General features: G+C 37.2%; 1 protein-coding gene across 1 annotated transcript in view; it reads left to right on the top strand.

The window, feature by feature from the left end:
- LOC134669885 (transmembrane protein 47) overlaps nt 1-25,061 on the top strand; it is a 40,625-nt gene extending 15,564 nt beyond the window's left edge. Inside the window, exons 2-5 of the mRNA XM_063527502.1 lie at nt 17,219-17,415; nt 19,371-19,510; nt 23,250-23,312; nt 24,910-25,061. Of these exons, the coding sequence (XP_063383572.1) occupies nt 17,219-17,415; nt 19,371-19,510; nt 23,250-23,312; nt 24,910-25,061 (552 nt within the window). The remainder of the gene's footprint in view (nt 1-17,218; nt 17,416-19,370; nt 19,511-23,249; nt 23,313-24,909) is intronic.
- Nucleotides 25,062-25,848: the final 787 nt, after the last annotated feature.

The following is a 25,848-nucleotide window of genomic DNA, read 5'->3' as shown; positions in this document are numbered from 1 at the left end:
ACCAACTGCTCAATATTAGACGGTATAAGTACATCCTGAATATACAATAAGGTAAGTGGCCTCACTTACCTTATTGTATATTCCGTGTGGGCCGTATATGCCTATATACAGCCCACCTTAAATTAAAATGTTTTTTTTTTTAATGAACAGGATATGAAGTATGAAAAACTCACTCAAATAGGTTTCTCATTTATTTAAGTTTCTTAATTATACCAAAATAGTTATAAAAATATTACGATACTCTTGGAATATATACCTTTTATAAAAGTCCTATTATGGGCCTTATTGAACACTAGCAGTGTATTACTTAATCCCGTAAAAAAGAATCATTTTGACAGTAGGTAATAACAGATTTTATTGTTTTTAACTTAAGAGTATATACAAATAACAATATTTGATACTTCATATCAGGAGGATTTATTTATAATAAGTGAAAATAATTATTTTGGGCCTTAATAACTAAAGATATAAAAATTGGCTAGTTTACGCGAAAATAGTGGGTAACTAAACATAAATCTTTATTAGTTACAGTAGTATCATCTTTTAACATCCGGGGGCACGGAAATGCCCCCGCCAAGACGAGCAAAGCGCAAGAGCACTATCTACCTTTTCTCGAAGCGCTTTGTCGTTTTTTGGAACCCTCATAACTTGGGGTTGGATTATACCAGATAAACAAAGTTCTCGGACTTATAAGCATATCAATTGCATAGCTCTTTTACTTTAGATTTTATTAATATCTAAAAACTTCGATTTCGTCACTGACTCACTCACTTGAAGATCATCAATACCGTTTACTTCCTGAAGTCCTCTAAGAAGCTGAAATTTGGTATGTAAGATAGTTTTAGTACACAAACAACAAATAAATTCAAAAACTTGAATTTTTTTATCCCTAAGGGGACGAAGAGGGGGTTTAATTTTGTATGGGGAATCAATAATCGCTGAACCGATTTATTTGAAATTTGGTATGTAGATAGGTATTGGTATGGGGAAGGATATAGAATAGATTTCAACCTCAAAGTTTACCCTTACGGGGTGAAGGCAGATTTCAACCCCAAAGTTTACCCTTACGGAGTGAAGGGTTTATATGGGGAATCAGTAAGAAGGACATCGTGTAACAGATGCTCCCAGATACTTATTTCAGGATTTTTAATAGTAAATCACCCCAACCCTTTAAATTAGGGGATGGAAGATTGTCATAAGCAACTTACAAAAAGAAGTGAAATCCCACCAAAACCATTTTTATGTAAAATGTTGCCCAAACGGAACCATAAGGCTCGCACAGTCAAAAAGTTATCAGATCTCTTGCCAAGCTTCTAACTCTACAAGCCCTCTAACTTTACTAGCTCTACACCAAAAGTATGTGGCTTGGCCGTTTCGTTTCTACAAGAACTATTGTAACATGTAAGTATAATACAAAAACCGCCCAAATGCGAGTCGGACTCGCGTTCCAAGGGTTCCGTACATTACACAATGTTTAACAATATATTTTTTTTAGAGAAAAGTGTGTAAAATGCCATTAAAAATCCCGTAGGGATCGGAAAACTAGGTACTTAAGTCCGACTCACGCTTGACTGCACATTTCTAATAGGTTTTCCTGTCATCTATAGGAAAAGAGCTAATATGTGTATTTTTTTCATAATTTTAGACCCAGTAGTTTCGGAGATAAGGGGGGAGGGGGAATGGTCATTTTTTGTATTTTAAATAACTTCTAAACTATTTATTTTAAAATTCTAATATATCTGCGAATCTCAGATATAAAATATATCTGAGATTCTCACAATGAGCCCCTTCATTTGATATATAACAAGATATAGTTTTTTTTCTTCTATTTATCATTCATCTCAAAAGTGACCCCTTTATTTGAATTTCTGTTATTTACTTTACATGTATGTCCTTGAGTTATAGACTTACATGTGTATACCAAATTTCAACTTATTGGTGCAGTAGTTTCGGAGCAAATAGGCTGTGACAGACGGACAGCCAGACACACGAGTGATCCTATAAGGGTTCAGTATTTTTCCTTTTGAGGTACGGAACCCTAAAAAAAATGAATTTAATAAATTTTTCACCTTATGCCCATGTGGCGGTAGCGAAACAGCCAAGCCACATATTTTGACTAAGGTGTAGAGTTAGTGAAGTTAGGGCTTGTAGAGATTGAAGCTTGGCTCGACAAGAGATCTGACAACTTTTTGACAGTGCGAGTCTTATGGTTTCGTCTTAGCAACAATTTACATGAAAATGTGTTTGGCGTGATAATTTTTTACAGTATAAATATTTATTCGTAACAGTAAGTATTATATTTTAACATAATTATTACAGTACATCTGGTGCTACATTACGACACCGGTGCTATAATAAGCACATTAAAACACTCCCTTTGGCCGTGTTTTAAAATTCGTCACTCGTTGCAAAATATCTATTTTTCGCACTTCTATCGTAAATACCTTCCTATGTATTAACAAAAAAAAAGTCACTTGTAAATAGTGGGGTCCCTTTGTTTCCCATAAAGTTTTAAGTCATAATGTATTGTTTGACATATTATCGTTAGTCATTCAGTTAGTCATAAAACTGATTTTCCTAAGGTTATGCTATAGATAGGTTAGGTTAGGTTAGGTTTGTTTTGTGGCAATCCTGAAAAGTTACGCGTTTCTGAGAAAAACCAATTATGACTAACGAAAATTCTGACAATCAATACATTATGACTTAAAACTATTTGGGAAACAATAGAGACCCGTAAATAGTCACTGCCTTTAAAAAGTATAAGTGCCTCAATGTTATTAGACTTTTTGATTCTTTAAAACGTCTTTAGGTCAATAAAGCAAGTGAAAAATTATAAGAGTTAGACCAAGAAAAGTCTGCAGCAATTTTGACAGCCCACGCAGCGCAAGTGTTATTTATAAGTCATAATTTCATAGAAGTTTCTTCAAATCGACCTTATTAATAAGAGATTAAAAATATTGAAAATTATCTTAAAATATTTTAATCTAATATTTCATCTCATACGTTCAATAAGGCCCGGGACTGGACCTTTTTACCTGCACTGACAGTGGGCCTTCTTAGCAACAAGTACAAATTCAGAATAATTGGGAATAATAGGGAGCAACTGCTATTTTTGAATGCTGGGCCTTGTTACCCGCCGGGCCTCATATGCCTGCACCTCACCTACCTTATTTATTTGTTTTACAAGGGGAAAAGTTGTTTTAAACCGCTCGTGCTAATATTGATACCCAAACAAGCGAAACATTTTTTTTTATTAAATAGGAGGCAAACGAGCAGACGGATCACCTGGTGGTTAGCGATTACCGCCGGCCATGGACACCCGCAACACCAGAAGGGTTGCAAGTGCGTTGCCGACCTTTAAGATGGAGGTCTTTGAAGGTTTGAAGGTCGTATCGGACAGTTCATTCCACAGTTTGGCTGTGCGAGGCAGGAAGTACATTCACAAATTCAAACATTCTAAAATTGAACCACGAGCGTAGCGAGTGGTTCGTAAAGTTGAACCTTGAGCGTAGTGAAGGTTTCAAGGGACGAAGGTTAAATAAAATTTTTAATACAGTTGCTCAAAAAGTGCTACTTTACGTAGCTGTTTAGCGTGCGGAAAGTTGGTTATCTCGAACTAGTGCTTTTTACTTTTCCAATTTTTTTAAATTTATACTTGTTCCAATTCACGACTACTTATTGATGAGTGTTAATATTAGTTTCCTTTAAACGTCGTAATCAGCATAAAAACCTACCGTTAATGTAAGAATACGAAAAATATTACATATTTCATATTTAATTACTTACCTCTTCATGATTATAACACGTTTATTTTTTAATATTCAATATTGAAAATTCCGTTCTTAATAAGTTGACTGAATGGAACGGAATAGCTGTCAAACGCCCATAGATATAATATACTTAAAGACGACGTCTAACCGAGCTGTCACTGTTACCACTTTTGTTTAGTGTACGATTAACAATGTTTTTCTTATTTTTTCGCAACTGTATTAAAAAACGTCGTTCGATACACGTGCGGAAATGTCATTCTTCACTCGTCCCGAGTCTTGCCACTCGCCTGCGGCTCGTGGCAAGATATCTCGGTACTCGTGAAGTAATGACATACCTTCCGCACTAGCATCGAAATGTACTATTTCACCACATCAGCTCATAAAGGCCCTCTTGATTGTTCGGAACGGATAAGAAAAGTGGCATTTAATTTGATGCAAACTTTGAGTTGTTTCAGTAGGTAAATTGGATCAGTTGGTTGGTAATATTGACGTTAAAATGATAAATATTGAATAACGTTAGTTTGAAATTGATTTTATGATAAAGTAAATATTAGCGGAGATGATCGCTCTTAAGAGCCCTTCAACATGCACACTAGTGCCACTGCTAAATAATCGTGATTATTTAAATTTCACGAAAGATATTTAAAAAAGGGAGCCGCTACGGACTGTATTGTGTATTTAAGTACCTTTTGAATACATCATACTAGTTTTTATGTTGCTGGATTTGTCAATCTATGCGTCCAAAGTAAAAACGGCCGTTTTTGTTTTGAGTTCCTAGATTGACGAATCCAGCAACATAAAAACTAGTTTGATGTATTCAAAAGGTACTTAAATACACAATACAGTCCGTAGCGGCCCCAATCTTTAAATACCTGTCGTTAAATTTAAATAATCACGATTATTTAGCAGTGGCGCTAGTGTGCACATTAAAGGGCTCTTAAAAAATATATGTCGCTAGTCATTTATAACCTAAAAGCGCCAAATTACGCAAAATTATATTTAAATGACACCTGTGTATTGAATTTGAAGAATACTTTAACAAGGGTAGTTATCTGTATGACAATGCACCTAAAATAATTTTCAAATGTATCTATTATTTCTATACTTAACACGATAACGAATTCTACGTAAACGAAACCGCGGGCAATCCCTAGTATATAAATAAATAAATAGTATAAAAATAGTAGTATAGAAATAAATAAGGGAAGGTAAGTTTGCATTAGTGTACTGTGTAAAATAACTATTCACCATTGATAATAATTTTATAAACGCTTTGCGTATTTTTAAGGGCACCGCGCTAACCGCTAGCCCGCGACCGTCGATCGCTGCCTCCTGCCACGGCGCACAGCGCGGCGCGCGAAAACGCCGCGCGTTTGAAATGTAACTTAATATAAGCTCGGAATGCATATTTACGTATCAGTATTTAGTGTCGCCGTGATTTTATATTTCTAATCTTTTGTGTGAGAAGTAAGATCTTTATTATGACCGTGTAATATTATCTCTACAAACTTTAATTCAATATTGGCTATACTGCTTAACCAGAAATCAATATCTAGACAAGCACATTGTCTATATTTCTAACTTTTTACATGTATACTAAGTTGATAGATAATATCGTAATTTTGCAATATCAGCTACTCTAATTCTGTATTTGCATAATAATTCGTGTTTTTACGTTCACCAGAAAGCAGCTGTTCCAGATTTCTAAAAACCGAATATTGTGAATAAATTAAAGTGTTATTGAATATGTTAAAGTTTTTTGTAACTTTAATTTTATATTTACATAGTTATTTAGCAAAAATTGAAATATTTAAATATGGCCGAACGCTCCACCTAAAATTTTCTAACTTTTTACATGAATGTTATTTAACATGCTTACAATAACATATCAAAAAAGAAAAAACTTTAATGTTATCAAAACCCATTTTTGTTGCACCGCTGGTCTATACGGTGCGACACAAGTTGGTGATATGTAGGTTTGTTTGTTTGCTCACATTTGACATCTAGTATTGATGTTTGTTAAGGCGTATCGTTTGTCATATCTAACGATGATTAATATTGATGGATGGTTAAGTATATCTGTTTTAAGTTCATTGTTTATTTCTCTATAATATGTAGTTGTAATACTTGGAATGTTGTTTATATTTGTCATCATGCTGTCTGCATTCCTATTTTACATATTTTGCGCCATTATCTTCATAATTAGGTACATATTTGGAAAGGTCCCCTAGGTTTGTCGATGCTCTGCATGACCTACCTCAAACCTCGGCACGCGCCTATCGCCCAAGCGAGCCTTAAAATTGGATCTTTTATATCTGTCTACCTTTCCAATTACAAAACGAACGGCTTGCCGGTACGTGCGCTGCGTCACTGCGGATATTTTAGCGATTTAGGTGGCCTAGCCAAAGGTACTCACAGAAAAAAGTGGATGAATATATCAGATATCTGCTTGCTTCACCATGTGCTTTTTGTGATTATTTGTTAAACATGATATTGATAATAGAGTAGATTATATGGACATGTCGGTAATAGGATAGGAAATTGTGGGTCAATGTACAAAACCCTTCGTGCTTAGCGTCCTTATTTTAGCTATTATAAATTCCTTACACGGCGGGAAGATGATAACTGGCGGGAAAAAATTTAAACCTTATGTAATTTTAAGTTTGAATTTCTTAAATAGAGTACATATTTCGAGTTATCGACTTCTTCCCGCCGCACGGTGGGCTGAAAATCGGCCTCCATAGAAATAGAAACCGAAGTCTTAAATTTGAACTTTTTTTTATTGGAATAGCTTTTGTTAGGTTTTATTATGTCCCAAAATTAATCTTAGCTAATTTGGTTGGAAAAATAATTAATTATAATTTTTTTTCACAATCTTTGTATGGCGCGTATCAGAAAAAACGAGTTTTCTCCGAAAATAAAAAGTTAACCGTAATATCCTGACAGATGATTTTAAAACCAATTATTCTTGATTTTTCCACATAATTAGAATTTTCCTACGGGGTGCACTTTTTTTTTTTTAAATCGATATATATTTTTTATTTTTATTATTTTATTTTTTATTTTAATACGGTTATACTCGTTATTTTGACTACAAAAAATGAATTTGAGTTTGATCGAACCAATAACTTACGCGTAGTGAATTTTTGTTCTAAGCAAATGTATGGAGCGTACGAGTAAAACGGATTTTTTTTCAAAAATTAAAGGTATACCGTAATATCCTTGCAGATGATTTAAGTACCAATTATTAATGATATTTTGACATAACGCGAACCTTTCTACCGTGTGCACTTATTTAATAAAAAATAAAAAACTTATTTTTTCATGCTGAAATAGCTTTTTCTCATTGTTTTAATCAAATAAATAATAAACATACAAGAGTTACAAGTAGAAAATTGAAAATAAAACCATTACATCCTTTACATTATTACCATTGTATCCTCTTTATTACATTATCTTTGTACTTAATGAAACAGTATTTAACAAATGACACATTGACAACTTATGAGTCTAAAATTAATGATCATTAATGAGGTCCGGTTACAATCGTTAGTAGATATTATGAATGCAGTTTAATCATTAAGGTTTTAATCATTATGCTTATAATTAGACGTAAAACTAATTATAATAGCAATGATATACTCGTAGAATGGTGGTGTTAATTAGTACTAGCAATAAATAGGTAAGGGGTACATTTTATATTTTAGTTCATCTTGAGCTTCTTAACCGCTAACTTACACGACCATAAACCATGGACAGTCTTATTACGAACTTGGACTTGTTTGTTATCCTAAAATCTCAAGGATCTAGTTTAAATCACGAAGCTTTGTTTGAAATAGTGCTAACTAAATCAAACCTTAACCTATCAGAAGAAGATCGTGACACCTTGAAAGAATTTTGCCGAAGATTTACAAGAGCTGCTACTGACAGATGGAAGAAAAGCCAACGGAACACAGAAAAATTTAGAACAATGTATGGATCTTGGTTAGAAGCAAATATTGACTGGCCAAGTTGCTTTTATCTTCAGTTGGATCTTCAGTTAGCCCACGCATCAACCAGCAGTGATCTCATTCCTCATACACTAAGCACATCATCAACTGGAACCATGACGCGATTGAAACGTAAACCATTCGAAGACCTCGGAACGAAGCAGAAAAAAAACAGATGCAGCGATCTAAGCGTTGAAAACACAGACGAAGTGGTGTTTTCAGCTGTAAAGCTTTTAAAAGAAGATGGTCGGGGTGAAATTGCATCATTGATAAAATATATGTTAAAGAACCCAGAAGCAGTCCAGAAATTCACTGCAATCATCAAGAAGCCTGGTTCTACCGCGTCACTTACAGCAGAGAAGGCATTAGGTCTACTGATTTCTTTGAAGTTAAGTAAATGGCAATACATAACTTTACGAGAGACAGCCATCAGAGAGGGTGCTTCAAATTTATACCCATCGTATTATAAGGTACAGAAGGCTAAATTAGATTGTTATCCACCAACGCAATCTGTTACTGTAACGGATTTTTCGTGTGAGATAACATTGCATTCGAACAGGGATGTTTTTAATATGTTACTTTTGTCTTCCGATCCTGTCCTTTCTTCAATGAGGCCAACAATAAGTGGAAAAAAGAAACAGGCTTTCTTCCCTGAAACTTTAGAATTATTCATTTTTCTGGAACCTCAAGAAGAAGAAGTGACAGATACCTCAAATGTGTACCCTGATTCTGAAATGGACACGGATTCGGAAGTAAGCGACCAGGAAAACTAAACTTTCAGGATTCCAATATTAGCATTAGAATACTTTTAATTAGCATAGCATTACATATACTTATTTCTGTTTTTATGTAAACCAATTATTGATAATGTTACTGATATTTATTTAATTAAGTAAATTCGTAGTATCTACTAATGATTGTAACCGGACCTTATTAACGATCATTAATTTTAGACTCATCAGTTGTCAATATGACAAATTTGTTAAATATTGTTTCATTAAGTACAAAGATAATGTAATAAAGAGGATACAAGGGTAATAATGTAAAGGATGTAATGGTTTTATTTTCAATTTTCTACTTGTAACTCTTGTATGTTTATTATTTATTTGATTAAAACAATGAGAAAAAGTTATTTCAGCATGAAAAAATAAGTTTTTTATTTTTTGTTAAATAAGTGCATACGGTAGAAAAGTTCGCGTTATGTCAAAATATCATTAATAATTGGTACTTAAATCATCTGCAAGGATATTACGGTATACCTTTAATTTTTGAAAAAAAATCCGTTTTACTCGTACGCTCCATACATTTGCTTAGAACAAAAATTCACTACGCGTAAGTTATTGGTTCGATCAAACTCAAATTCATTTTTTGTAGTCAAAATAACGAGTATAACCGTATTAAAATAAAAAAATAAAAATAAAAAATATATATCGATTTTTAAAAAAAAAAGTGCACCCCGTAGGAAAATTCTAATTATGTGGAAAAATCAAGAATAATTGGTTTTAAAATCATCTGTCAGGATATTACGGTTAACTTTTTATTTTCGGAGAAAACTCGTTTTTTCTGATACGCGCCATACAAAGATTTTGAAAAAAAATTATAATTAATTATTTTTCCAACCAAATTAGCTAAGATTAATTTTGGGACATAATAAAACCTAACAAAAGCTATTCCAATAAAAAAAAGTTCAAATTTAAGACTTCGGTTTCTATTTCTATGGAGGCCGATTTTCAGCCCACCGTGCGCCGTGTACGGTATTACTCTACCGTATCTATCCCTAAGTTTTGGCGCACGAGAGCAGAATATGCATCATTACTCGATTACAGCACCCATTTCACGTCAAAGCATTGTTATAAATGGAGCCGGCGTTATCCGAGCGTGCCACTACTCCTAGTTTAATACGGGCGTTACAAAGCGCCATTATATACTGCCAGTATGAAATATGTCCAATTGTACTGGGGTTTATTGTTTATAATTGTAACAGAAGCCGTTAGCCGCATATGCGTATTAATAACGTCATATCGCCGTTATTGCAAGGTACCTTTTATATGATACGAGCGAGTGTAGCGTATAATTTGATACCCATTCAAAATTCGCCTGCGATTATGTCATACGATGCCCATCATCATCTTCCTCGCGTTGTCCCGGCTTTTTGCCACGGCTCTTGGGAGCCTGGAGTCCGCTTGACAACTAATCCCATGATTTGACGTAGGCACTAGAAAATAGATTTTACGAAAGCGACCCAGAGGGGAAACTAGGCCTTATTGGGATTAGTCAGGTTTCCTCACGATGTTTTCCTTCACCGAAAAGCAACTGGTAAATATCCAATGATATTTCGTACATAAGTTCCGAAAAACTCATTGGTACGAGCCGGAATTTGAACCTGCGATCTCCGGATTGAAAGTCGCACGCTCTTACTGCTAGGCCACCAGCGCTCCCTGTCATACGATGGCCGTAATTGTTTAATGCCATTCTCGAATCCAAGTGTTTACACAAATACTTACATTAAATCACCAGGTTCTAAGTACGTGTTATTTTACAAGTATTGTTGTAGTTTAGGTACAGGCGATTAAGAGGAACTCATACCTATCATGTAAATGACCCTTTGTATTAAAATATGTAAGAGCCATGCAGTTACAATTTTTGCTTACAAGATCTTTTATTTGATGTTTACTTGTCTAAACCATCTTTGTACATTGAAGTGAAGTAACTGTTTAAGAGTATTATGATTGTTTTAATTTTGGGATGTTCTTCAATGAAATAAATTTTATTTTATCTTATTGTGGGTGTGGTTATGTGGTGTGTGTGTCCGAGTAATAATTATATCATATTTTCTGTTTAACGTCCTACGCCGCGCCGGAGGCACGCGTGGCCGTAAAAATGAAATAACACTAAAGGAAAGGCTTTATTGCATTTATGTAATTTGAGGGCTTGTAAATAGCACGCAAATATTGTCGTTATTGTTGGTTTTGGACTTTGCGGTCAATTGATTAACGAGCATTCATATAGGCACTTAGGTACAGTCGCCATCAGATATATCGGAGCGGCCGAGGTGGTCAAAAATATCTTAATCAGATATTTGTGAGCACTGCGTTTTTTTCATTTATACATTTTTTTTCTAGTATTTCTGAAAATTCATGGAAAACCTGGAAAACACTGTATGTATTCTTATAGCTGCAAAAAAGTTTCCATATAGGTACTGTGAAAACTACAAATAGCTATTACTTTTCCCAGGCAAAACGTTTTGTTCAGCCAAATCAGTGTCGTAATGAGGTTTTGCACGCTTCAGTTAAGTTACACCCAAAAGGGAGTTGTTAGTTCCTGTCCAAACAGGGGTGGCACTGACTGGATACCAAACGCAAACTGATTACAATGGGTATGCTTTTATAGGTGGAAATTGCCATCGTTAAAATCTAGTCAGCCCAATTGTTTTCAATCGTATTCGCTAGGTCTAAAGGCTGATTTTCCAATAACATAATGAATTCAATTACGAGCTATCGCAAAGCGTTTAGGGTTGATATTGGATATTATATGGAGCACATTTGGCACGTGGCATCACACACGAGTGATGACACTTGTCGAAGCGCATATATATTATGATTAGTTAGGAATATACGAGAATATTCCTCTGGGTTGGAAGGTCAGATGGAGTCGCTTTCGTAAAAACTAGTGCCTACGTCAAATCATGGGATTAGTTGTCAAGCGGACCCCAGGCTCTCATGAGCCGTGGCGAAATGCCGGGGTAACGCGAGGAAGAAGATACGAGCATAGATGAACTATTGCGCAAGACTGGTCATTGTGGCACTCTTTGGGGGAGGCCTATGTCCAGCAGTGGACGTCCTCTGGCTGATATGATGATGAACCATTTGGGCAGTGGAAATAAACACTGAACACTATAATTTTTTTTTTTTCTTTGATTTATTTAGAACACAAACAGTCACATAATACAAATGGATTTTTAGTACAATGTAGTGTACGTAACATACTTAAGAAACAGACCTGGAGGTTCATTAATGAGTAGGTATATAATGTTAACATACATAATAACCGCAGAAAGAAAAAATAAAATTGTAATTATGAGCCATATCTACTTAAACTGTATTTACCAGTCTTCCAAACAAAATCAATATTGTTTTAGATTATAGTAGGGTAGGTAAGTAGAAAATTGGTAAATAAGTTCAAGATCAATATCTATTTTAGTATTATCGGATAAGTTGTCATCAATTTATTTTACTAGTTGGTAGGTAGGACAATCTGAAAGTTACATTTATACATTTTGTCATTTAAAACGATTTTTAATACTTAAATCTAAAACAATTTACGCTTAAGTTCAATTTTGAGACTAGACAAGGAAGAGTGAAAAGGATCAATGTCATGTAAGTGCCTATTAACATAACTAGGGACTCGTCTGAAAAAAGTGTGCCGAGAGTAATTCTTACGAGCAAAGCTGATATGAAATAGAGATCTGGAACGTAGGGGGAGGTGCGGACAACTAAAAGTGACTAATTCTAAGAGATTCGGACATTTTATTATTCCATTAAGAATTTTAAATAAGAACATTACATCTAAATAGTGTCTTCGTTTATAAAGGGAAGGAACACAAAAATGCCTCGCTGCTAACGAAGTACGTTCGAAATAATTGCCCGTTCTGTAACAGAGAGATTTTAGAAAAATATTTTGGATCCTTTCCAGGCGATCAATATGAACTTGATACTGAGGTGTCCACACAACACAACCAAATTCAAGTATACTCCTAACAAAGGAATAGAATAATAGTTTATAAGTATTAGGGCGCCTAAAAGGCTGTCCGATCCTGAGAATCATCCCTAACTTCTTATAAGCCCGCTTACATATATTATCAATATGTAAACTAAAATTTAATTGTGAGTCTAAAGTAACACCTAAGTCCCTAATGGAAGATACCCGGGCTATATTTTTCCCAGCTAAGGTGTAATTGAAAATTAACGGATCATTTTTACGATTAAAGCTGATTATGAAACATTTTTCATTATTCAAGAAAAGATGATTATCTGAACAATAGAGGGAAAAGTTATCCAAATCATGCTGTAATGCACGACAATCTGCTTCCGATGACACAGCTTTGTAGATTTTAGTGTCATCTGCATAGACGAGGTGCTCAGAGTTTCGAAAACAGGTTGCCATGTCATTGACATATAAGATAAATAGTAAGGGACCAAGATGTGATCCTTGGGGTACTCCGGAAGGTATAGGAAGAAAGCAAGAAGTATAACCCTTCAAGGCAACCGCCTGACTGCGATTTGACAGGTAAGACTTTATCCATCTAAGGAGGTCGCCGTGTATACCGAGCTCAAAGAGTTTCTTGATTAAATTATTATGGTTAATTTTGTCAAAACATTTCGAAAAATCGGTATACACGACGTCCACCTGACAGCCAGAAGATATCCTATTGATAATAAAATCGGTAAAGGTCACGAGATTTGTATCCACGCTACGACCTTGACAAAAACCGTGTTGGCTAGGGGCAATGTGCTGAGAGAAAGCAGAAGTAATCTTGTTGTAAACGATCTTCTCAAAGATTTTAGCAAATATGTTCAATTTACTAATGGGCCTGTAATTAGTGACTAGGTTCGCATCACCACTTTTGTAAATTGGTGTTATCAAGGCTTTTTTCCAAGAAGAGGGAAACTGACCATGAGAAAAGGACTTAATAAAGATTCGAGTTAAAGGCACTGTCAATTCACGGGCGCACATTTTAATGAAAAGGGGATGAATCAAATCGGCACCACTACCCTTCTTAATATCTACTTTCTCTAAAAACTTAAAAACGCAATCCTCGGAGATTTCAACGGTATTAAGATCAATCAAGGAGTCATTAGCTACATGCAAATAATCGGGTAAGGTAGAAGAATCAGTAACAAACACAGAGTTAAAATATCTATTAAAAAATTACTAATTATGTTACCGTCTTTAGAAACTTCACCAAGGTAAGACATTTGGTCGGGTACACAATTACTAGGGAATTTTGACTTCATATACGACCAAAAATAAGTAGGATCACTGTGTATTCTATCCTCAGCCAACGAAATAAAATTGTTATAGCACTCGGTGGCTAATTTGTGTTCTCTTTTTCTCAGTAAATTAAACTCCGCCCTATCCAGGGGATTACCATATATTTTCCACCTTTTATGGACAGATAGTTTTTGTTTGCGAACTTTTATTAGTGCACGAGAAAACCAAGGAGGGTATCCAGTATTACTACTAACGCTTTTATGTGGAACATGCCTGAGAATAAGTGTTCTAAGAACCGAATAAAAATACGTAACTGACTCCTCAACATTCATGTTATTCATACACGACCAATCGGTCTCAGATAATTCCTTGCGGATAAGGTCATAGTTGCCGCGGTAAAAAATCGGCCTAGTACATTGATTGGGCAGTAAGCGCGGCAAATAACTCATTAAGTTTAGCGCTAGTGAAATATTCAACGCTTTGTGCTGCGGATCCTCTTGCGTAAGCGGTGACGAGCAGGCACCAACCGTGCAATCTACATTGGCCATTACTAAATCCAACACACGTCCATTTATATTAGAACAATTGTTATATTGGCTAACACCAGTTAGAGCGACGAAATCGGAAAGAACTATAGCTGTTGGATCTCCATTAGTCTCAATATTGAGGCGATTTGAAACCTCACACGGGGACCATGAGGCATAAGATACGTTAAAATCACCTACTAAAACGAAAATATCATCTGGGTAGGTATTCATTATCCTAGCAGCATTATCAAAAAAGCAACGCAGAGAATTCATATGACTGTCATTATGTGGAAAGTAAACACAAGCAATATGCAAGAGCGGCCCATGCGCCCGCGGTCGGGATAATATAATGTTTTATCAATTACTTACTGTTCAAAATATACAGCTTGCTTGTACAGAAAGCGGAAGCTTACTTTAATAATAAATAAAACGTATGGTAGAGTCACAGTGGAGCTCTACTTGACAACTTAAATTACTTGTTTTGTTTTACGGCTCCTCTACACGATGGGTCAACGCCGGCCACTCCAACGGGACGCAGCCATGCTGTAGAATGAGATAGCAATATCACTTGCTCCCTCTAACGCGTAAATACGTCCCTTGGAGTGGCCGGCGTTGGCCCATCGTGTAGATGAGCCATTGCATGTGCACACTTGCATGGAACGACGTTTAGCGTAGGACTTCGAACGCTCTACAATCGATTGTACGGGTACGGACGTCACGCTATGAGGCCTATGAGGCAGCCTGAGGATTAAAAAGCACTTGTCTAAATGAGGTTAAGGTTAGGCAATTAATATATGATAGAATTAGGGCTTTTGGGTATTTTATTAAAAGTTTTGAAGCGAACTCTATTTTTTATTAAGTAATAAAATAGGTACCCAAAATTATATTACCTATTTTGTTATCAAGTAGATATTATTTTTTTCTACCAAACCTCTGTTATTGGATCTTTATCGAAGACTAATTATAAGTTTTTAACTTGGTTTGTTTCCATATCCTATAGCAAGAATAAAATAAAAAGTTCTTGCGATTTTCAGGTCAGATAAAATTAGATATCTTCTCGTGCGTATAAATTATTAAAATTACATATTATATTGATTTATTATAACATTTTAATTGCATTCGTTTCGAGGAATTTTTAATTTTTTTTTGTTACAATTTCACGGATTGCTTAAACATTTTTGTCCTCGTATTACTTGTTTTGTAGGTATTCAATCGCCCTTTCCAAGAATGTTCAATAAGTCTCGACCAAGCAACTAAAGAATTCGATTAACTAGATATATTTATTTTATGAATCGAATTACAGTACAAATTTGCCTTAATTTGTGATACGAAAGTTACCAACCACAAATATTTAAAATGTTATATCCTTATAAGGCCCATACGAGATACGTAATTTACCAGTGACATTCAAACCATTAGGATGGAAAATACCTACATTTGATTTTATTTGTTTAAAAATTGAACGAAACAAAACAAAATGCAATTTGAGTTTCGTACTGATGAAACATTTTAAAAATCTGTCTACGTGGTCCATAATTTCTACTGCACTTCTCTTTGATGAAAACAATACGTCGCATCAATCTGCTTCACTGGAACAGGCAGAATCCTGTTATCGACTACAATGCTCACTGTTTGATATTGTGTTCCCAGAATAACGCGTTATACCAATAATACAGCCGGTATACCAATCCAATGAAGCCTATATCCACTACCGAATTTCCATCAGGTTCTAGGTATTGCTCTAGGTTGGAAGTTCTGGTGAGAATCTTTAAGATGCGACCTCAAAATGTACCTAGTATTCGCATACATACATTGTGTTGTGTGTAACACCTTATCTATGTAATGCAACTAAGAAACTAATCAAATTATTTTATTAAATATTTTTGTGTTGTTTTAAGTAGTTATTATTTAGCCGCGAAAGCTTAAGACGCCAATTCGATCCCTCCTAGGCAACTAGATGGTTTGGTCACATTTTCTTCATGACGTCAAAGATTTTAAGGTTATAATTTATAGTCTATGTAATATTTTCCCGGGTGCTCAGCATTATCAGCTGGCACGTCTTACATAAATGGACCGTCAGCGTGTTGGACATATTGTACATTGTACAAACCGCAACACTCCTAACAGCTTCTTAAGAGCCAACAGGAGTGGTCATTTCTCCATACAAACGTACTCGACTGTTTCCTCCGTGGGTTTTGATGCTAGATTTGACAATGATTTTTTCAACACAGATTAATATTGCCAATATCTGTGTCGGACCGTTTTGCTTTTTATGATATTTTTGGTTTTTTAAGGCGCTAGAGCCCTTCAAAAATGGCCAAAATGGCCTAATTGACTATGCCGCAATGAGAGGCGTAGTATTCAAAACTGATATCAATTCGCCAAAAAAGCAAAACGGTCCGACACAGATAATTTCATAATCTTTTCGATTTCCAAGTTTGGGTAGAATTGGTTAAGTTTTGGAGGAGGAAACAGTCGAGTACCAAACCTCGATTTTTGAGATTTTTACGCGGGATTTTCGCCTTGTCCTTATCGCACTAGTTTTAGGAGCCGCTTCCGTTAGCGAGACGGGTATATTTACCTAAAATATTTAAAATCGGCTCCCGTTTCGTCTTAAGGTCCTAAGGTCCTCCGATGTACAGTGTGGGCGATGGTATCTAACAACTCTGCTAATTCTTTGTTCAGGGGCCTAAATGGCGTCTGAAATGTCCGAAACGTCGTCATCTGTTAACATTATTATTATTGGGGTGTTGTGCGCCTCTGAGTGTCGCATCGACCAGCATTGATATATTGTGACGGCCCTTAAAATTTCATTACTAAAGCCCGTTGCATCCAGAAAGTTCCAGATTCGTTGGGCCGTAATGTTCTGTACCTCATAGGGTTGCATCTGTTAACATGCATAGTCTTTCCGCAAAACTGAGTTTAATTTTTCTGTTTGCAGGTCATCGCCCTAATATGCGGTCTGCTAGTGGTGATCCTGATGGTGCTTGGGCTGGCGTCGGCAGACTGGCTGATGGCGGCGGGCTGGCGGCAGGGGCTCTTCATGCATTGCATAGACCCCGAGGCTCCCACGCCGCTGCCCTTTGACATCACGGCGCAGCCCGGCTGCTACGCTGCCAGGCCTACCTCTTATATTAAGTGAGTGCATTTGTGGCTAAGCTAATACAGAATAATTAATAGGTCTAGGTCCAGAAGACTCACTCTCTAACAAAACGCGTCTGTTACGATCGGGACAGATATGGCCGCTAGGTGGCAACAGCGTCACGCGCGGCTAGCCACCAATATTGGTGTGGAACGAAATCGCGGAGTGAGCCACGCCTGGCTAAGGTTATAACTTTGCTTGAGTCGACATGTTACAGCCTCACGTACGGCAAGACAGGTTCATATATATTTGATAATACTTTGACGCACTTTACTGAAATACATTCAATGCGTAACAGAATAGCTATTACTACGCAGACTGCGAGACCCCCGCGGCGCCTCTCATATTCAGAGTGTTTTCATTTTAAGGATACGTGCGCATACACGACCTTTGTGGGTTCAAGGCGTAAAAGCGTCTAACCCCACAAACGGTACGGAGGGGCGCCATATTCCGAAAATTAAATTGAACGACCTTGGCGAGGGTGCCAGATGGGAAGCCCTCAGGGGAAATCTTAAATCTATCGAGATTAGTTTTGTCAGAAGTTGGTCCATCCATTCAATTACTATTATAATATGATCGCTGAGACCAGTTGCACCAACTGTCGGTTCGCTAAAGTTTCATTGTATACAAAGTTAAATAGTTCTCTATAGGATGACAGCTGCGTTGCAAACTCCTCTGCTACTATCGTAGCAAATTATTGAACGTTGAAGTTTAAATCAGTGACCATAAGTTTAGCGACATTTCATTAGATGTTTGATAATATTTGTATTGTATACTTGCTACTGTCTACCATGCTTCATTCTAGTGGTCACCCTTATCTTGTATGTATGTCGGCGGCCGATCGGAAGATCAGGCATATCGTGAAATTCCTAGGCAGATCGAGGCACGTGAAAATCTTTGACTCGTTCCCTGAGTCGGGCTCCTATTTCTGGGCAGTTTGCCCTTCGGGCATATGAAGCAACCTAAAGAACCTATCCTACCTATATATTGGTTTAATGTGACTATCGTCAAAACATTACACATGAACATTACGATCTGCCTGATCTTATGATCGGCCGCCGACATGTAGGTACATAGAATGGAGTAGGTATAGCTTTAGCAAAGGTCCTCGTTCACTAACACAATGCAGTATATTGTGGTTGACTGTTTCAAGAGCTCTACAGCGGTTGATTTGTTGCCGGCCAACGGCCACTCACATTCTCAAAGCCGAACTACAGTTATACAACTACGTTTCCAGTGGTCTCGGTACCTTAAAACTATTTACATAAAAAGCATTCACATGGTACATTGGCGTGCAATCAATTTAGCTAATATGACAACACAAAAACATTAGGTATTTAAAGCTATTTTAGTAAACGGAGAATTTACATTACTTTGTTCGAGAATTCTTCTCATGTTTCAAACTGATTCCATGTTCGATAATTTTATTGCATTTACCGAAGATAGCAATGGAATAATAGTTCTATCACAGCGAATTGCATTTCAGTTTTACGCTCGCTAAAATTTTATTAAATGGAAAGTTTCACAGTTCTCTGTCTATGTTTCAAAGGCACTGCGTTTTGACTTTGTTTTGTCGTTCTAAAAAAGGGCGTTATGAGAATTGTGAACGGGTATTAAGGTGATAGGGCAAGAGGAAGATCGCCAATGAGATGGACCGACCAAGACCAAATCAAAGTCAGAGTGTGTCGGCCACAGTATGCGAATGCTCACGGAAAGCAGCTTTACGGTGATGAATGGCGACGTGTCGTTAAACGAGTCGCTCAAAAGTCTAAGTACTCCACGACTACTCTGTCAAGAGTGTAACGAAGAAGATTAACCCCCTTATTCATAAACGTTTACTAAAGTTGACAAGCCGATAATAATCGTTTGTCTCTTTCCATCATATCATCGGCTTGTCAACTTTAGTAGACGTTTATGAATAAGGGGGTAAGCATGTAAATTGTATTCGCAGGGCGTCGGCGGGGCTGTGCGTGGCGACGCTGGCGGCGGACGTGTGCGGCGCGCTGCTCACGGGGCTGGGGCTGCGCGCCGCCGACCACCGCACCAAGTTCCGCTACTACCGGTTCGCGGTGCTCGCCATGTCACTCGCACGTATGTACCCACACTTTAGACCTGTGCACACCGGCTACGTGCGCGTGCGGCGTTGTAGTATACAGATCCTTATGAGAGACGGATCCTTATGGATCCAACATTTTAGCTCACGCACACGCGCACGTCACGCACACGCAAGCCGGTGTGGCTCGGCCTTTTACATTTGTCTGTCAGGCAATAGTCACAAAGGTATCGTCGGCGGGGCTGTGCGCGACGACGCAGACGACGGAAGTATTATCATTCAGCCAAAAATCGTTATTGACACAAATGCCTACTAAGCTCTGGAAAAAGCGTCGCGAAATTCTCACGTGCATTACCTAGTAGGCACGATGTCCAGCGCGCGTGCAATGCAAGCGCGAGATATGCGCAGATGGAGCGCTCGCGGCGCTTTGCTATCTTAATCCGATCATGATCGGGAAAAGGATCTCCTCTGCGCAGATCATTTAATTTTCTGGTTCTGTGAATAAGTGCCGTGACTTTAGCAACTTAATTAGGTACATCTACGTCCAATTTTGCTCATCTTTAATTTAGTCTGTCAGAAAATAATATTATATATTAACTTGGCTACATAATGTCACAAAAATTTACTTGTCTATAGTATAAAAATAGAACTGTTTGACTTATTGATTTAGAAGCAATAGCTCGTACGAGTAAGTAGGCAGAGGCTATCAGCTGATACAATCATTTTAATAATTCATGGAATATCAATTTAATGAAATTGTACCGCCTACGTAATAGGTTATCTAAATCTGGAAATTATTAAACATATTATTTGTATTGGGCCACAGAACATTGACAAATGTAAATAAGGTATTTGGGATCATCCATTAATTACGTCACACGAATTTCTAGGTTTTTTGACCCCTCCCGGGGGAAAATGTGATCAAGTGTGACAAGGAAGGGTCCTTGTCACAGTCCTTGTCACATTCGGTCACATTTTGCAAATCCCTTCCCCAAGTGGTGTGACGTCACATTTTAGGCAATTTTGTTTTCAACGAAATCGGCAATACTAACTCGGCATTGTGATTTTTAATAAAAAAATATTTTTGGTAAAAGAAATATTAGTGATTTTATAACACAAAACCAATTAGGAACGAAAATTACCTACATCCAAAACCTCATTATTTAAATGTACAGCCAATAAAAATTAAAAAAATAATTTTCGGTTACTGATGAATAGTTATGAAGTTAAAATGACGTCACAATGTGCTTTCCCCCTCCCCCATGTCACATTTTCTTGACCCCCTCCCAGCCCCCTAAACGTGTGTCGTAATTAATGGATGACCCCTTTTCTTTTACATACAGAATTCTTATTCTTGTTTTTAAAGGTCACAAGCAATTAAAACAAGTACACCTATAATTAACTGTCCCAATTACAAAATTGACTTATCTTTGTGTATAATTTACATTCATATTTTACAGCCGATTAACTATGTAAACTACTACGGTCTGCTTTTTTTTTACTTTGTTTGTATTAACGTCAGTTGTCTTGGAAAATATGACATAATGAAGTCGTATAATAAGTTTTTGGCAAAAATTTCATTTTTGGTACAAGATTTTATCGCTGACTGTACTTTTCTTTCCACAGGCAATTAATACTCACCGAGACAATTCTAAAAACCCCAAACACAATTAGGTTTCGTTGTTTTATCACAGAGTTCCTATGGCCCACCTCTGGTCTCCTTCATCAGATCAGCTCGATGACACCATAATATTGCATTGTCACCCGACTTACGTATGTATGCAAAATTTCAGCTCAATCGGAAACCGGGAAGTGGATCAAATTTAACTTGCAAGATTTCAGTAGCGTGCCTAGGGTTTTGGAGTAGGGCAAGCCGAAAGATATGTTTTCGTAATAACTGTCCAATCTTCACTCTTCGGGGTCAAATGCATCTGCTAGCGTGACGAGGCGAGCTAATCATAGCGCACGTCTGCTACGGAATGAATAATGTCATTTTGTATTTTGTTAGACAAATAGCTCGAGCTTGGTTTGTCGCTTTGAACATGTTTTTCTAGAACGCCGTCATATTTTGATAGCAACGATACAAGTTCCAAAAAATTGCCCCTATTTAATGAAGTGTTTGACTCATCGTGTCCTCTGAAAGGAAGTTCTTGCTGTGCTAAATGGCACACAATATCGACTAACCTCTGAAAAACACTACGATTGTTGTCAACACGCATGTTATGTTTTGATATTTCTTCTGATAATTGTCGCGACAAAGAGGCCTCGATCCTTTGTTTCCCAAAATTGCTAAAAGAAATCACTGCACACATATGTTTACCGGAATTCATGTGCCTCTTTATTGCTCCAGATAAATTATTTAAATCGTTATAGCCAGAAGTATTCCAAACGTTAATATCGTTCGAAAAAAATATGCAACACCAGCAATACATCTTATTTGTATGGGAACAACCAACAATCCAATGAGTTTTGTAGACGGCCCTACAGAAATTTCTCTTACGCGACTGACTTGACTGAGAAATACACAAGTCGGGTGTTGGTTTTGCCGCGGAAATTAGGTCCCGTTTTTCGACAAAGGTCAAAGACTTTACCTTGTTTTGGTTGACTAAAACGTGGACGCATTTCAAACCGTCACAAGGAACCACTTCTTGATCCATTGTTAACACTTATTAAACTAAGCGCCACAACAATGAACAAATTCACATTCACTATTTAATCAAATTCACTTAAACAAACTTTCGTTACTTTCGACTCGACCACTGACTCGGCTCAACTAAATAATAATACACTTGAAGTAAACGCGAACGCGCGCTGTGCGAACTTATGCAGCTAACTTCACACAAAATCCAAGCATAATCGTCTTATAAAATTGCTATACATACCAACAAATAGTTACATCGTTCTTTGACGGTTTGTAGGCTGATAGTGCCCAGAGCGGGACGAAAAAGCAAGCACGGTTGCAAGCCAACGAGTGCGAGTTCGAGCAGGATAGCTAGAACATCCTCCGCCTGATTTAGTTCGCGCGGACGAGGCGCCACGCCGCGGCATAATTTTGCAACACGCTCGTGCCGCGGTTCGAGGCCGCTGTGGCTTGAATTTAATAATACGGGTTCGTTTGGCGCGCGATTTCCAAAATAATCTTTATTGATCTTATCACTACGTAATTTCGGTAAGGCAATTAGTTGCCTTAGGGCAAGCCCGGCTTTTGGGCTTGTATGGAAGTCCCGCCACTGCAAGATTTGATTACAGACAACGGTCAGGTGAAACTAAATAAAAGCTTGTAAAAAAGCCTTGATGTTGTGACATCACAAGATTTACAACATTTTCTAAAAAATATATGAACGTTTCTTGAAAATTTAAGCCGCATAACAATTAGTTGAATTTATTCATAAGAAATTCAGCTTACATAACAGGGCACTTTCAGACACAAAGGCGCTCATGGATCGCCCTATTATGTAAAACTTTTCAAATAAATCTCATAATACTAAGAACGTGACCTAAGTTCCCCACCTGAATTCTCCAGACTATTCCACTTTCAATTTTAACGACACTTCAGCTGAAGTAATAGAAGTTACCACGTAGTCGGTAATAGAAGTTAGAAGTTTTTCCTTCGTTAATAACTTTATTTATTCATTTAAACTTTATTGCACAAAAGAAAACTTATCGTACAAAAGGCGGACTTAATGCCAAAAGCATTCTCTACCAGTCAACCTTAAGGCGAAGCATAGAGATTGTGGGTGGTGTAACTTTGTACTTAATATGTTTATTTTTTTGCAGTGATGTGCATCTTAATAGCCCTAGTCATCTACCCGGTGTGCTTCGCCGCAGAACTGAATTTAGGTAAGATATAATAGGCCAATCAACTTAGTCTTCACTCGTTGCTATGGTTATGTTACCTCATAGACTAGGAATCCCCTAGACAGAGTTTAGAGCAATTATTTCATGCAACCGATGATGCCAAAAATACGGGGGTGCGCGGGACGAGGTGAGCGAAGTCCCGTGCCGTGATTGGTCCGTTCAAAGACACGGACGTCACACAAAGACACTTTCAACTCTAACATGGAGTAAAATTACCATACGCGTGGCAGAGGCAGGATGTTTTGTCTGTGTGTTACCTGGGGCCACTTTTAATATCCTGCTTTTTAAATTAGCCAAACATTTTTGTGGCAGTTATAAACCCTTTCCATAATGGGTCAACTATATACTAACCCCCTTATTCATAAACGCGCTACAAACCTTGATTAGCTAATAATCGTTTGTCTTTATCTGTCATTTTGACTAATGTATTTGTAAGAAAGGGATAAAACATAATTCAACTAAATCAGGCCCGTAAAGTTTTATGAATAACCGGGTAAGCACGATACATTTTTTCTAACAAACTGTGCTACTGTTGTACAGTATAACAACTAGAAACAATTGATCCATCCATAATGAAACATATTGGCAAATAAGATAACTGACAACAGTATTTTCGATAATAGTAACTATTGTCGAAAATACTGGTACATACAGGGTAATTTTTGGACCGTTAGCCATATTGTGCGAGGTGATTAGGTAGGCCATACTGAGCAACTTTTTCCGTGGGACCAACTCCGAAATCACAAAAATTTTTTTGGCCGTTTCACACATTTTGGCTGAGTGGATGTCGACGTTTTCTATGGGAAGGCCAATTTTTTTTTTGGTATTTCGAGGTTGGTTCCATAGAAAATTTGTTCAGTATGACCTACCTAATCACCTCGCACAATATGGCTAACGATCCAAAAATGACCCTGTATTTAACCAATAACCAAGAAACCAGTAATATTTATCAAATTCAAATCAGTTTAACTGTTGTAAAACAAATCTATTGTATCATTATTCACTAACATTTTCAACACAAAGAAATAATTTATTTTTCTAGGAATAAACGTTTTGTACGAAATGAAAATTCTGGGAAATCAAATCATTCAATGAAACGTTTTTCTACGATTTCCACGATCCATTTCATAACTTCAATTATATGCTTACTTTGCCGGTATCTCTTTGTTTTATAAGCTTTTTGAACCGCGGTATTTCAAAACACCTTTCAGAAGTTTGTAATTTCATGTGCTATATGTGTATACCCTCTAGCCGCCCAGAGACCTATTAAAAGGTCTCCTGTTCCATTCTAATTTGAACATTGTGTTGACAAAATAAAATTTAATTTTGCTTGGCAAGGTTTGACGTATGGGCGGCTAGAGGATACAGGATGGCCAAAAAATAAGTGATTTCCCGTTGCCACGGACGTTTTGGGATCATACTGAGCAACTTTTACTATGGGACCAACCACGAATCCCAAAAAAAAAATTGGCTGTTTTATACATTTTACCTGGTCCATTTTCTATGGGAGGGTAAATTGATGAAATCTATAATTCTATATCAGTTTATATGTATACTAACATATTGGTAACTTTTGCAGGAAACCGATCGGTGTGGGAGTTTGGCTGGGCCTATGGCGTCGGCTGGGGCGCCGCCATTTTCCTGTTTGGCGCCGTTGTGCTCTTGCTCTGCGACAAGGAGAGCGAGGAGCTCTACTACAAGGAACGAAAAGTATGTGTCGATGCAATATGAGCTTTGTGTCTAGGGCTGTAGAGTTGCTTTTCATACCGATAGGCTGAGACTATGGTGTCGGCTGGGACACCGCCATTTTCCTGTTCGGTTCCGTTGTGCTCTTGCTCTGCGACAATGAGAGCGAGGAGACAAGGAACGAAAAGTACGTGTCAGTGCAATATGAGCTTTGTGTCTAGGGCTGTACAGTTGCTTTTCATATCGATAGGCTGAGACTACGGCGTCTGCTGGGGCGCCGCCATTTTCCTGTTCGGCGCCGTTGTGCTCTTGCTCTGCGACAAGGAGAGCGAGGAGCTCTACTACAAGGAACGAAAAGTATGTGTCGATGCAATATGAGCTTTGTGTCTAGGGCTGTAGAGTTGCTTTTCATATCGATAGGCTGAGGGTGTACTTTCGTTTCGGCCAAATACATTTCGCCAAATTTCACTTCCCAACAAACTTATCGCAATAGTTTCATTTCCCAAAGGAACCTTTAGCAAAGTTACACTTCGCATATAATTTATTTGGTCAAATTATCATTTGGCATGATTTTACTTTGTCAAATGTTATTAGGACAAAAACTTATTTAGCAAACGTTTTTTCAATCAATCAATCAATCAATAATATTTTATTTCGAACCAAAAGTCCATATGTGTTAGTAACATACTAATGCTTAAATCTAGGGTTAGTACAAACAAAACATTAACATTAAAACAGATTTTTACATAATGGGACATGTAGCTGCACCCAGTGCTTCAGCCATGGTGAGTCCCACCGGTCGGCCAACATGCACAGGATGGTATTATGGTTT

The sequence above is a fragment of the Cydia fagiglandana genome, chromosome 13 (genome assembly GCF_963556715.1).
Source record: "Cydia fagiglandana chromosome 13, ilCydFagi1.1, whole genome shotgun sequence".
In the NCBI taxonomy this organism is placed as follows: Eukaryota; Metazoa; Arthropoda; class Insecta; order Lepidoptera; family Tortricidae; genus Cydia; species Cydia fagiglandana.
The sequence above is the reverse complement of the archived record's forward strand: the minus strand, read 5'-3'. Positions and strand labels throughout refer to the sequence as shown.